This window comes from Zootoca vivipara, chromosome 15, assembly GCF_965207765.1.
Source record: "Zootoca vivipara chromosome 15, rZooViv2.hap1.1, whole genome shotgun sequence".
Lineage (NCBI taxonomy): Eukaryota > Metazoa > Chordata > Lepidosauria > Squamata > Lacertidae > Zootoca > Zootoca vivipara.
The window spans coordinates 39,146,752-39,161,306 of NC_142598.1; the positions used below are offsets into that span (position 1 = coordinate 39,146,752).

Here is a 14,555-nt window from a genome sequence, read left to right on the forward strand (position 1 = left end):
GGATACCAGTTGGATTCCACTCCTGCGTATCTTGGAATATCAATGATTGCAACTTGTTCAGGAATTTTAGTTTATTTGGGAATGTCTTGGGCTATGTGCCTGGGACGAACGCTGGCTCTGGGACAGAGTGTTGCCTGCATGCCCCTGAAAGAGACTGCTCTTGTTGAAGGTCTCCATGCTGCTCCTGGGAGGCTTTGGTGCTTAGGAGGTTTTGTCCTTAGCAGCTGCAAATTAAAGAAAAATGAAGGGAGCTGGATGCTTTGAGCTTAGGAAAACAAGGGGCCCGGAGGAAGCTCAATGGCTGAGTGTTTGTGTGTGAGGGTTGCCTCCGGAGACCTTTGGCATCCTCACTAGAATAAGTGTGGGCATGATATTAACGTAAATAATATTGTCTACCTCTGAAGTGTCTCTGTGTGAATAGAGGTATCAGTATTCTGCTTCTGGCTCAACCAGCACACTGGGAAACCAGATTTAGTTCACATTTTTCTTGCAGTTTCTTGTAGGAAAATAGTAGTAGTGTGTGTATGTGTGTTCAGGAATAATGGAAATTGATATAATACTGTGCTTCTGAGCTGCATTTAATTTTAGAATGTTATTCACCATGGCCATGACTCTTTTCAGTTGGTCTAGAATGATAGATCAGTATCTCCAAAACTTAGTGCCAGGCTGAGGGATTTTTGTGCTGCAGGAAGTGAATAAATAGCAGCCAACTTCACCAAGGTGAGAACCTGCATTCCCTCCTGGGGAACCTTCAAAGGGTTGGTGGGGCAAGAGGCAAAAGTGAGCAGATCAGTTGATGTGACTCTTTGTACTGTAGGCTGCATTCCGGGTGAAACTAAGAGATTTTCTCACACGTTTCCATCTCTTCATTCAGATAGGCAAGATGGATGGATCAATCAATCTGTTTCACTTGTACACCACTTTTCTACAATGAGCTGTGCCCAAAGCGGCTTACAGCAAACATTCAAAACATAAAAATAGAGAACATTTGATGTACAAATGTACAAAATACAGATCATGCCAGGAAAATCAAAATAACAAAAACCAATAACAATTGCACTGTACTGGATTTCCGAATGGAAGCAGGGGCTTTCTGGAGGCTGAATAATTTGCTCACCATTGAATTATGCATTTGTAAAAGGAAAACAGTAAGTTTTGCCTTCTTTACAAGAGAACTTTGTAATACAGGGACACGTTCCAGCCAGGTAGAAGGATTCAAGGAGGGAGATGTTGTGATTTGTGGCCTGTGGAGAAGGCTCATGGTTTGTCAATTGAGCCAAGAGCTGGAGAGAGAGGGCCTGAGGGCTGCATTTGCCCGCAGACTCAAGATTTCCCATCTCTGTTCTGGCCCCCCTCCTTACAGCCAGTGGCTAATTTTGCCACATCTCAGTTTCCTGAGAGAGGGAAAAAACACCTGAAGTTTTTCTTCCTGTCTCGTAACAATGGAACTTGGTACTACCCAATAAAACTAAATGTTGGAAGATTTGCGACAGGCGAAAGAAGGTACTTCTTCACACAGTTCATAGCTAAACTAGGGAATTTGCTCTTGTGAGAAGTAGGAGCCTATCATGCACAAACCTCTTGTATTTATGCTTCTTGCTGCAGCCAGATTGTTGGTGACCTTCCACTGGAAGTCCAACTCCTCCCAAGAGAAGTGGCTAGCACAAGTATGGGACATTGCACTGCCAGAAAATCTGACACATAAATGGAGAGTCCTTAACGGTTCATTAAAAGTAGATCTTTTTTATTCAACATGTTATAATCCTTTCCCCCTATGTTAACTCAATTGAATAGCCCACTAAACCCCCTGTTCCACCCCATTTTATTTATTTTTATCTCTGCATGCATTTATTTTGGTTACACTTATTACTTTTACAGTATTTTGTATGTGTTTATATCAATAAATTTTTATATTTTTTAAAAAACCCAGCAGTGATGGCCATTGACTTGGGTGGCTTTAAAAGAAGATTAGACACATTCATGGAGGATGAGGTTGCTAGCCATGGTGCCTGTGTTCTGCCTCCATTGCCAGAGGCTGGGCAGCACAAGTAGGGAGAGAGCTGCTGCACTTATGTGCTGCTTGCAAGGTCTGTGGGCACCAGGTTGACCACTGCAAGACAGGATGCTGGACTAGATGGGCCTTTGGCCTTATAGCAGGGCTCTTCTCGCGTCCTTCTTTGGTGTGATTGGACACAGTAGAATTACCTGTTCTTGCAAGAGTCCCGCTCAGAATAGGGACCACAGAAACGCGTGTGTGTGTTGCATGCATGTGTGTAGTCCTCTGAAGGTGTGTTGCATGCATGTGTGTAGTCCTCTGAAGGTGTGTTGCATGCATGTGTGTAGTCCTCTGAAGGTGTGTTGCATGCATGTGTGCAGTCCTCTGAAGGTGTGTTGCATGCATGTGTGTAGTCCTCTGAAGGTGAGTCATTCCGGTGCTGACACTCAAAATCTTTTCAACTGAAAGAGTACAGTGTTCTTCCAGTTTTAATTTATGAGAAGAATTTGTGTCAGCTATCTGAAGTGTGGCAAATGTGTGTTTAGGGTTCGCATCTCCTGAAATGTTTTCAAGGCCAGGGTTCAAATGCCGAGGGCTGAATAGTCCTACAGTACTAAACTGAAGTCTTAAATAAATGTTGATGCTTTACCTTTTCATAGCACATGGGCTTTTGAGGGGCAGTAGGGAAGGTATATGTCTGAATATTGCATGTAGGGATCTGCTCTGTTCCTATTATGACATGACCGTATTCAATAGTAGCAGGGATCAGAGGCTGGGTTGTTCTGCATTTCCATATGTCTGCTAACATGACGATGATGAGGTATAATTATTTTCACTCTTGACTGAAGCACAATCCCATTGTCTCTCTCTTTCATAACTGTCACTTTTCCAGTGCGAGGCCTGACCTGCAATCATTGCAGATGCTTTGCTGCACTGGGAAGAGCATCTCACTTTCAATATAGTTCCCAAAGCACTCTAAATATTTATGTTTTATACATCTCTCTTTCCAGCCTGCACACACATTCCCAAAGTGAGCAGCTTCTCTTTCTGACAAACAGCGGTAGTGTGGGTAATTTTATTTTTAATGAGGAAATTTGAGGGAACTTCTGAATGACATCTGTGTTCTGTCCTGCACAGATAAGTTCTCAGCTGCTCAAGGTACACCTCAGCTGACCTCTCTGTGCTGTTAACATACGCAGAGTAGACAGAACAGTCCTTGGGTACATTGAAGATTGATATATCCCAGGCATTGACAGCTGTAGAGCTGGGCTGCTGTGCCAATTTCAGACGGGAGGTTTTGTCTTGCTTCAGAAAAAAATTAGTTGGCTCTCAAAACCGTTTAGAGAGCCATCTTACCAAGATGGCTAATTGTGCAAGGAGTTTTAAGAATATTTAATAGCAAACGTTTTGGGTATTTTCAGTTAGAATGAAGTTCAGATATTCAAATTTTTCATTCCCTCTATACATATGAAGAAGAGGAAGAAGAGTTTGGATTTGATATCCCGCTTTATCACTACCCTAAGGAGTCTCAAAGCGGCTAACAATCTCCTTCCCGTCCTCCCCCACAACAAACAGCCTGTAAGGTGAGTGAGGCTGAGAGACTTCAGAGAAGTTTGACTAGCCCATGCAGCTGCATGTGGAGGAGCAGGGAATCGAACCCGGTTCACCAGATTTCAAGTCCACTGCTCTTAACCACTACACCACACTGGCTGGATGTGCCCTGTTGCTTGCCTTCCTGAGTTCCGAGCCATTTGAAACTTGAATCCTTAGGATGTCTGTGATTCTAAGAAATGATATTTATTGTTGGGGATGGAGTAAGCAGAAATGATGGGCAGGCAGAGTATGGTTGCCCTGCACAAAAGCAGACAGACCTTTAGCCTTTGTATTTAAGAGGGAATTTCAGCTGGTGTAGCTTTTCTACATCTGCCTACCTTATAAGTCTTGTAAATGCCTCTTTTTAAAAATAATACTAATAATAAAGATTCTTAGGAGATAGACTGGTTAAAAGAAGTGGGATGGGTTCAGCAAATGATGTAGGGAACTGAAATGATGGGGATGAAGAAACTGGAATGGGGCAGGGGGAGATCGGACAAACCCTTGATTAGAAATGTTCCCATAGGAATCAATGGAAACCATGGACTTGATATGTGAATGCTCACACAATGAATTATTTCCAGGAACACATTGTGTTTGGTAAGCGGACCCTGTGTGTTGTAGAGGTTTTGTATGGCTTATAATGTAGTGTCAATATGTTTCACGCTTTCATTTTCTGTTTGTATTATTAGGCTGATAAAGAATTTGTGTGGTCTTTATGGAAACGTCTTCAGGTCGCAAACCCAGATCTGACGCAAGCAGTCAGTATGGTTGTCGAAAGGTGAGTATGGGGATTTTTCTCTTTGTGTTGTTTTCTTTTTTAATTATAGTCATGTTCAGGTGTTCGCCTGAACATGCAATGCTTAAAAGTGAGGACAGGATGCACATGTAAGCCCCAACCACAACATCCTCGTGTTCATTCATCCTCATGAACATTAACATTGACCTTTCTATAGAACAGTAGAGTTGGAATGAATCCCAAGTGTCATCTAGTATGGTTTTAGTAATTAGATAGATAGATAGATAGATAGAGAGAGAGATATTATTAAAATGGCATTAAAATGGCTTAAGGATGCCACTTTCTGAGATGCTGCAATACTGATTTTATTTTTTAAAAAATCTCTAACTTGCTTGTTAAATCTATGGACCTTCATTGTTGAAAACATATACTGGTAGTCATTTTTCCCCCTGAGTGGAAATAATATGAGAGCCAACAAGGTATAGTTGTTAAAGTGTGGGACTAGTACTAGGGAAATCCCACTGAACTATGAATCTTATGGGGTGAATTTGGGCCAGTCATTGGCCTGCTTCACACATCATGCTAAACCAAACCATAGCTTAATGCAGATGTATGGGCTCTGAGAGAAGAGGTTATGGCTGCTTTGCTCATCCCTGGTCTCTCTTCTGCTGCGCTACACTGAGCTGAACCATGGTTTGGTTTAGCACATTGTCTGAACCAGCATAATGGTTTACTTCCCTCTAACGATCATGAGCCGTGTCACTTTTCTTTTCAATTTTGTTCTTAATGATCTCTAGCACCAAATTAGCCATTTTCACAGTTGCTGCACATTGGGTCACTGAACTGTTTACTATGACCCCATGATCTCATCATGCCTGTTCATGCCTGTATTTAATGTACATATGAAATTAGGATTTTTTTGGCCCTATATTAATGTTTCCATACCTGAGAGGGTCACCACCAAAGAAAGGCCTGTATACAGTCATTCTGTATTTAGTCTAATTGTTTTTATTTAACCAATTAATATTTCAGTAGACTTTTATTTGCAACGCTTTTAAATATCCATTTTTATGAGACTATGATAATTAAGCTGTGCAGTTGAAAAATCTTTTGGGGAATTATACCTTTGTACTGGTTTGATGTGGAAATATTTTGCAACTGAAGAGAGTAACTTTTTCCTTTTCAGAATTCTTTCATGTTCCCAAATAGGGATTGAACTGCCCTAAAAATTTCAAAATGAAACTGGAACCTCATTGTCTGTAGCGTTGATTCCTGAGATACACAAAATAGATTTCAGTTTTCAGCATTCGTTGCAGTTCTTATTTGGTGACTGTAACAACATTCTCTGTATTAATATTCAGGTACAAACAAAAAATATCTTTACTGTGCAAATGAGAAAAGCCTTTGGGATATGTTAAAGCCTCCAGGTATTTTCAAACAAGCCATTGTAAAAGTATATCCATGTTAGTGTACTTTCCAACTACTTTAAATACTATTGATCTCTGAATTATGTAAAAAAAGGTATGCTATTTCTAGTTCATATTCCTTTTGAAACTTTTTTTTGATAAAATTAAGCACAAATAAACACTTAATCAGTAATTTTGAATACCTGTGTTTATCAGGTAAAAACCTGGAAATGCTTCTGATGCTCTATAAATGTTTCTAGAAGGAGCAAGCCAACTGTGCGGAGTTTTGAAATTAACTCTTAAGCTATTTTGAATAAGTGAGAAAGTGGACCGGATAATTGAAGCAATCCATCTGACCATATGTTCCCCTGGTACCTGCCCGCCCTTAGCTGGTTAAAGCTAGCTAGAGCAAGGGTGCCCAGAGTGTTGTGAACATGCCGTTGTGTGATGGGGAGGTGCTAGCTGCCCTTATAGTGGTGGTGGTGTGATCCCCCTGGACCCAATGTTTGTAAGAACAGAAGAACTGTACTACAGTCATCCCATTCCTACTTGCACAGTTGAGTCTAGAGAATAGGATTGGGGGAAGGAGTGCTTGTTGACCCATGGCAACTGTGCTATGGGGTTCTGCAGGGCATTCACTCTAATGCTATTTAACAGCTACATGGAGACACTGGGGAGCTGTCACTAGACATTTTGGAGCACACAACCATGGTTACGCTGGTGACCTGCAACTCTACTTCTTCATAACATCTGAATCAGAAGACACTGTGGAAGCTGTGGACTAAGGTCCAAATGCAGCGCTGGTCTGAATGCGTATGAATCCTGGGAAGATGGAGGCTGTGTGGTTAGGTGGTTTCCATGTTCGGATGATATGCCAGGTGCCTATAGGCAATAGTTTTTTACTTGTGTGATAAATCTCCAATCAGAAGCAGATGGAAAGCATGACCCACATATATAGTTTTTGCTAGCAGACCCTGGTCCTACTAGGACTTGGGGTGGGGGTTCTGCTTCCTTTTCATAGAATCTTCGTAGAATTGTAAGGGAGCCTGAGGGCCATCTAGTCTAACCCCTACAAAGCAGGAATCTCAACTAAAGCAGCTGTGATGGATGGCAATCCAACCTCTGCTTTAAAACCTCCAAGGAAGCAGAGGCGTCCAACTTCCAAGGGAGTGTGTTCCCCTGCCAAACAGCTCTTGCCATCAGAAAATTCTTCCTGATGTTTGTGAAAACAAACAACCCTGACTTTTGAAGATAATATTTTTGTTTCCTGTTAATTATGTTGCTTTGAATGTATACTTTATATTTGATTTCTTCTGTGTGTGGTTTTTCTGGATTGTTTTATTTGATGTTTTAACGTAGGTTGTAGACCACTTGGAAATTTTCTTTTAAAAAAATAGAAAGCGGTATAGAAATGAATTGAAGAAAAAAAATCACTTTGAAGACAAGGCCAGAGAATTATCCCGCAAACTCACGCACATACCACAGTGACAAAGAGCGTGTGAGGGTCAATGATGTCCAATAAGTTTCCAAACCTCCTATAAAATGGCATTGGTCCTGTTGGGAGCAGCCATTTTAATATCGTATATGAAAAAGGACCAATAATGGACTTCTACTGTTTCATAACAACTGGAGGAGACATGTCTTCCTCTGGCTTACGCATGGTTCATTCTGTGTTTCAGTCACTTGGGTGAGCAAATGCCTTGAATCAGAATATTCCCAAGTAACAAATTTCTTTATGCTGGAATCTGGATCAGAATGGAGATTTTGCCATGTAAGGCCAACTCCCCTCTAAAAAAACTAAAACTAAAAAACTGAGGGCAGAGCAAGAATTTAATGACTTTAACTACATATTTTTAAGCCAAATACTAGAGCAAATATTCTTAAAGTTGTGCAGTGTCACCCTGCTTTGGCTATTCATATTTTGGTTTCCCCCACCCTGCTTTTTAAAAAGTTCCTTTATCCAGACAGCTTGCAGAGATCTAATGTGCTTCCATTTATTAAAGAAATATGTGAAGCTTTACTCTGTTTCAGTTATAAGTTATAAAATAAATTTTTGTTCCTTCACTTACATATGGGTAATGATCTAAGCAACCGGATCTGTTTTAAAACTACTTGGTCTGTTGGGTTTCCAGTCTGTTACAGAATAATGTCAATCTTGTAACTACATGTTTAAATTCATGAGCAGGGCATTTATGTTGGTTTCAAGTGTCAACTTCCTCTAGGGATTGTGGATTATGTCCAGCATGGACCACAACAGTTGGGCTCAGACTGGTGAAGGTGGAATAAGCCATAATATCCCCCCCCCTCCATTGAGTTGAGGCTGTGTGTTACATTGTCTGTACAGCCTTCTCAGTGTTCTATTTAGAGGGGAAATATAACACTGTGGCAGGATTTAAACATCAAGTGATTTATATCTGATCTTCTGGTGGCAATATCAAATGAACTTGTTTGCATTAAATCATTTAGCAATGCTCATTGATTATACTGCCAATAGACAGAGTAATTCAATCAATGCAACTTTGTCATTTATCAGCTTCCTTCCTCAGTTAATCAAGGCATACAGAGCACCGTCATAGACCGCTTAGCATATTGTCACTCATTTAAACTATAAGATTATGCTATAGAAGTGGATTGGAGTAAATCAAAATGTAAATGCCTGGTTTTTCACTCTAAAACCTTTCATGTAAGCTGATTAATATTTTCTTAAGTGAATATATAGCAGCAAAGGTTCTAAAATGGATTTTGTTTTTAGCCAGATCACGCCATCATTGGCTGGCATGCAGAAAAGAATAGTGGGGTGCCGAGGTGTATACCCTTTGCCTCTAAGGTCAAAAAATTGTGATTGTCCACAACTGATGAAAGTTTAATACCCTGTTTCATTAAAAATTCTCAGAACATTGAACATAAGTCAACATTCCATGGAGAAGAAAGTATTACGCAGCTTGCATGTGTGCATATCTGCATATCGGAGCACAAAATATTGACATGATAATTGCAGTCAAGCCTGAGTGAACAGTGGCCTATGGGAATTCAGCTGGTGTTGTACCAACTGGATGGCTGCTCAGGACACAGTTTGAAATGCAAGGTGCAAGTTAGCACTTTATTCAGCACAGGCAGGCATCATTTAAAAATCCTTGGGGGAAACCCTGGTGATGTGCAGATGTTAGACCAGTCTGTTCTGAAGTGCTGATATTTTGAGCACTGTAAGAAACTTGTGCATTTTATATGATAAGATGCTTTCAAAATTAAGAAAGAAATATGATACTTAAAGTGTTCAGCTTAGTACTTTAAGCCATAACCTCCACAATGTACAGGAATGCATAAAGAGTTGTCTGTGTTCATAGCTATAAAAATCATGATTGATTTTAGTTATTCAGTTTACAAGACAATTTGTTTCCTTGAATCAAGCTTCTCTAGTAGACAAAGCAATATGTAGTGAAATAATGCATAGAGCAAAGTAAAATAAAATAAAATAAAAAAAATTCCTTCAGTAGCACCTTAAAGACCAACTAAGTTTTTATTTTGGTATGAGCTTTCGTGTGCATGCACACTCAGTTAAGCAGTTACTTAATTTTAAATTAAGCGATGTTAGAAAAATGTAATTTATATTGATCATATGTTCTTTAAATGTTTTCATTATAAAAATAATTGATATGCAGACTCAGATATTTTAATACTTTGCAAATAAGGCTTTCTAGGTTGTTAAAAAAAAACAAAAACTGCATGTAAAATTTGGTTTGGCAGTCTCAGGTTTCCCATTTTTCACACATCTTAACATGTATTGAGGTTTACGTGCAACCCTATACCTGAGACCTCCTGGCTGAGGGGCTGTATGATGCCACAAAAGTCCCACTATGCTGTCAGAGTAGGGTGGAATTATGGATGGAGAGAACACAACCAGTTTCACTGTCTCCCCCACCCTTCCTGTTCAGGAAGTGCTGTAGGCTTTCTTCCAAAGCCCTATGTTCAAAGAAATGTTGATCATCCCAGCCTTTGTTTCCTGTGAGAGAGAATTAAATATATTGTCACTTCTGCAAGGTAAACTGCACCAGGAGGCACCATCAGCAAGATCCTGCCATGGCGTAAACTGCTTTTGAAATCCTGGGGAAATTTCTTGTGTTTCTAGTGTCTATTTGTGGACAGTGGTGGGAGAAGTATAGTCAAAGCAACACATATGTGTGTATATGTGAGCTCTGGCATCCTTAAATGGTCTCACAAGTCTCACCTGCACAACCTCCATTCATTTTAATAGGAAGGTTTCTTAGTAACGCAGGGTTTTGAGTAGTCTCAATGAAATGAATGGGAAGTGCCAGGAACAGTCCTGGAGTTGTCAGTTGAGGTTGTCAAAGTGAGAAAAGCAATGAGCAACTATATAAACTGTGATCTACGCAAAAGGTAAAGCCTTGTTTGGTTTAAGGTCATTTCCTGTATTCCTAGAGTGGCTCGCATAAGGCCCAGTCCACCACCCATCTAGGCATTGCTCAAGACCACACCCACTTTGCCTAAGCCAAATTGTCTCCTATGCCTTCAGATCCCTTTTTTCAGCATCCTGCTTTGACAAACCCAAACACTGTGTTGGCATTTCAAAATGCAGCCTTTCAGTTCAGAGGGGGCTTCTGGAGAGAAATTACAAACAAATCCTTCTACACTTGTTGGCGCCTCGTTGGGTTGTAGCCACTGTCTTTTATCACTTACACTTTTGCTACACTAATATGAAATAGCATAGCTTTTGACTTCTTTGTGTTTCACTTTATGTTATGAACAAGTTTAATTGATTTCTACCACAGATCTCTATTTGTCCTCATGCCCATAATTTCTCTTCAACACTACTGCTTTGCATATTTATTATAGAAAAGATAATATTTTATAAACTTCAGCAGGGCACCTTTGAAAATATTTGCGGTTTTTTAGAAACTGCAGGTTCTATTTTCACACCTCATTCGTAGTTAAATGCTTCCTCGTCGTATCCAATTTTTCATTTTTGACAACTCATTAAAAATGGGCCAAATCCCAGAAAATATGGTCCTGTCATGTTGTATAATATATAGCGTGGGCCATATGCAATAGAAAATTGTTAGTTAATGGTTTAGTATAATTTCTCAGTTTTTTTGGCTTTCGGTGGCTGGTGAAAACTGACTGTGAAAAATCCATGTGGTTAAATACAGCTCTGTTAAACATTTAAAATAGGCGGTACTCGTGGGAAAAGTGATTGGAGCTTAAAACTTGTACAAATTGACAGCCTCTCTTCACTCCATTTTTCATCCTAAAGAAGTCTGCAAATATTCTTAGCTCACATCATTATTGCTCATCAGTGGTTCTAATTAGCTAAACTGGAGTTTGTCTCGGTCATTGATCATCATCAACTCTTTGACAGTGCCTGAATTAAGTTTTTTTCTTATTTGGGCGAACACTTTTTAATGTATTGTAGGCATGTACAGTGTATATTAATTGAATCAACCATATTTTTTTCTGACTGTGCCATTTACCTTTATAAGCAAGCCTTTCCTCTGCTTCCACCGTTTCCTCCCGTTTATCATACTTAAAATGTAGCAGTGGGTTCAATGATATGCTAGTAGCTTGAAGCATACAGCAATATTACTTAGCATCTCTTCTGGGACCTTCCCTGTAATGAGTATTGGAAGTTATCCTATACCACCAGGAGGAGCTGGTGATAAAATTCTATACCAGGTTTTTAATTTATGCTGCAGCATCTACTTGCATCCACTGTATGCAAAAATTGGAGCATTTACTGGCACACAGTATATACAATGATTGCACATTTCTTACTTAGTTTGTACTGCAAACCACTCTACTAAAGGCTGCTTACTGAAGGAACACCCCCCCCCCCCAGCCCCAGAAGTTGTTAATTTTCTCCCTTTTGTTTAATGGAATGTAGATACATTCTTAGAATTCTCATTTGTGCCCCTGTTAAGACACTGGGAGTGATATCTAATTGTAGCATTCCACTTGTACAACAGACTTTAGGCTGCATAAATGGGGGTTCCCTGCCACCTCCTGCTTGCTATGAAAGCGAGAGAGATCATGTGTGCAAGAGACAAAATAGGCCAGAAACTGGAGCTAGGGGGAATAGGATGGCAGAGACTTTGCAGCAGAAAGTTACAATTGTGGGATTATTATTAATTTAAGGCAATAAGGATTCATCCGGTGCCCATCACATTTACTATGGCTCCTATGTAACACTATTTCCCCAAATGTCATAGCATGCTCTTTTTTTTAAAAAAAAAGCAGATGGAATTCAGTCATACTTTGGGTTACAGATGCTTTAGGTTGTGTGCTTTCAGGTTGCGCACTGCACTGAACCCGAAAGTACTGGGTAGAGTTACTTTCAGGTTTTGGCGCTTGTGCATGCACAGAAGCACTAAATCACGCTTTGCGCATGCACAGAAGCATGACCCGCGCGTGCGCAGGTGCTGTGGGTTGTGAACCTGCCTCCTGCATGGATCACGTTCACAACCCGAGCATCCACTGTACATTTAAAAAGCATCCTATTGAAAAGTTACTCCTAAAATAAGTATGCCCTTATTTATTTCTTAAAAATTATACACCTCTTGTTTAAAAAGAAGAAACCTCAAAACAGTTTACAAAAAGAACTTTCTCCTTGAAGTATGTGAAGCTTAGGAGGACTTAACAACATTGTTCCCTAGAGGTTGGGCTTGGAACACACTTGTGTAAAGCCTTGGATGAAGAACCGACCTACACTCTTCAGATGCGGATGCTTTTTCTGTGCCTCTTCGAGGGTTGGCCACTTGGTGCATCTTTTCAATTTTTCCTTCTGGTTTCCCTTTTCTGTGAGGGACAGATTCTGTACCCACGTTTACTACTTTTTGTCTGCTTACAGATTCCAACTGTTGATGGAGTTTTTGGTGCTCCTTTGATCACTTTTCTTTTTTCAACACACTGTTGTCAGTTACCCTTCATAATGGTAAAAGTTGATAAGTCAGGGTTCGCTAAATATACCAGTGCATTCATTTTTAATTAATGCAGTTAATTATCTTACTCTTTCCATGCCCTCTTTCCACTCATGGTAGGTACTTTATAAATAATATTTTATCTTATTGCTATATACTTTGGAAAGCAATGACACCACTAAGCCAAGAAAAGGTGTAGGGTGATATATCAATCTTTATTGGAATAAAAGATGTGGTTGCTAAAGCTCTGTGGTCCAAATCTACTGAATAAAAGGTAAATTTGTGTGGTTTTAGTCTTTCTGTATTGTATGTTGAGTATGTATGTGTTGAGTAAACTCAGTGTTTTAGAACAGCAATGACCACTTTCTTCAGCTTGAAACATTAGAACCTCTCTGGCTAAGTCATTCTGGTTCCAGAATATTTTTTTTATTAAATCTCTCATTGGTACTTGACTGAGGGTTTGGCTTCTCAGGCTAAAAAACCCAGCATTGTTTGCACATTTTCCCCTCAGCCAGAAGATGACCCTTCCTGCATCCCCAGGGGGTTGGGCTAGATGTCCCTTTGGGCACCTTCCAACTCTATAGTTCTACGATTCTATCAGTGAACGGACAGGTTATTTTAGACACCTCTGAGTCTCTAAACTGTTGCCTTGCAACTGCGAGGTGAGAATGTCAACTTTGAAGGTGGAGAGGCTCTTTGTCCAGCTGGCCAGTCTTCATTTGGAAATTTTGGCAATTCCTCCAAACATTACCCACAACTAAATCAAAACTCCTGAGGCACAATTGATTGCAGGATTTGTTTAAGAACTGTATAAACAGGTTGCAATAACTAAATGAAGAGTAAACCAGCAAACATGATGAATGCAGCTGAGAAGCTGGCACCATTTGTTTTTCTGTTGAAAAAGTTCATCCTAGTTGAAGTTATAATACACAGGTTGGGATGGTTGCCAATCTGGAACTTGATTGAGGAGAATAAATCACTAGGGAATTGTCAGGGGGATGCCATACAGAGAGGCGCCCCCTGTCATCCTGACTAGCTCCTCGTGTCAGGACGAGCAGTGAGTCAGGAGAAAGGAATGAAGAAGTGAGCGGGGTGGAGAGAGGGCTCTGGCAGGCATCGGAGCCCCAGCCCTGCTATGAAAGAGGATCAGGGGAGGAGGAGTCTGGAGAGATATTGGACACAGGGCAGCCAGAAAGGAGACCGTTTCCTCCGACGCCCGAATTGAGGCACACTCCCACCCGTAGGCCCAGGGGGCGGCACTTTGGAGTGCCCAGTAGGGTGATGACTTTTTTACAACCTCATTTCCCTGTATCATAACTTGATGAGCTTTCATTAAAGATTATATAAAATCTTACTTTCAAAGAGATTTGATAAAAAAACTTCACGCACAAAATGATTTAAAAAATTTTATTTATCAGTTTTTTTGATCATTTTTGAAGTCACTGTAAGCAGATATAAAATTGATCCCAAGCTTTAGAGTCACATATATACAACATTATATAGGGTCATCAAACACACAAGGAAGCATTGTTTAGCTGCAGTAACAGTATAAACGCCGCTAGAGGATGATGTTTTGCTACCTCTCCTGTAGGTTCTTTTCCCAGAATGCCCGGTAGGTCTGCTGGCTGAGTTTTGAGGTCCCAAAAAGGGGCTTTTACCTTGCAGAGGTGTGACATTTGTATACCCTATGTTGCTAAGAACACTCCCCATTGTGGAATGTGGTGGTGTGTCCAAATTTGATACGAAATATATATAGAATTGTTAATACAATTTTATGAAATGGTAAAACGGCATACAAAAAAGTTTAAAATGGTTTGTGTGTAACCTTTTTAAATATTTCAATGGAATATAACTCATTTTAGTCATTAATAGGCAAAAGTTCATCCATTTTT

General features: G+C 40.1%; 1 protein-coding gene across 2 annotated transcripts in view; it reads left to right on the top strand.

The window, feature by feature from the left end:
• The window catches only part of CNTLN (centlein), a 174,297-nt gene that overhangs the window by 9,965 nt on the left and 149,777 nt on the right, over positions 1–14,555 (top strand). For both annotated transcript variants that reach the window (XM_035140509.3, XM_035140510.3), the window contains exon 2: positions 4,282–4,370. In XM_035140509.3, the coding sequence (XP_034996400.3) occupies positions 4,282–4,370 (89 nt within the window). The remainder of the gene's footprint in view (positions 1–4,281; positions 4,371–14,555) is intronic.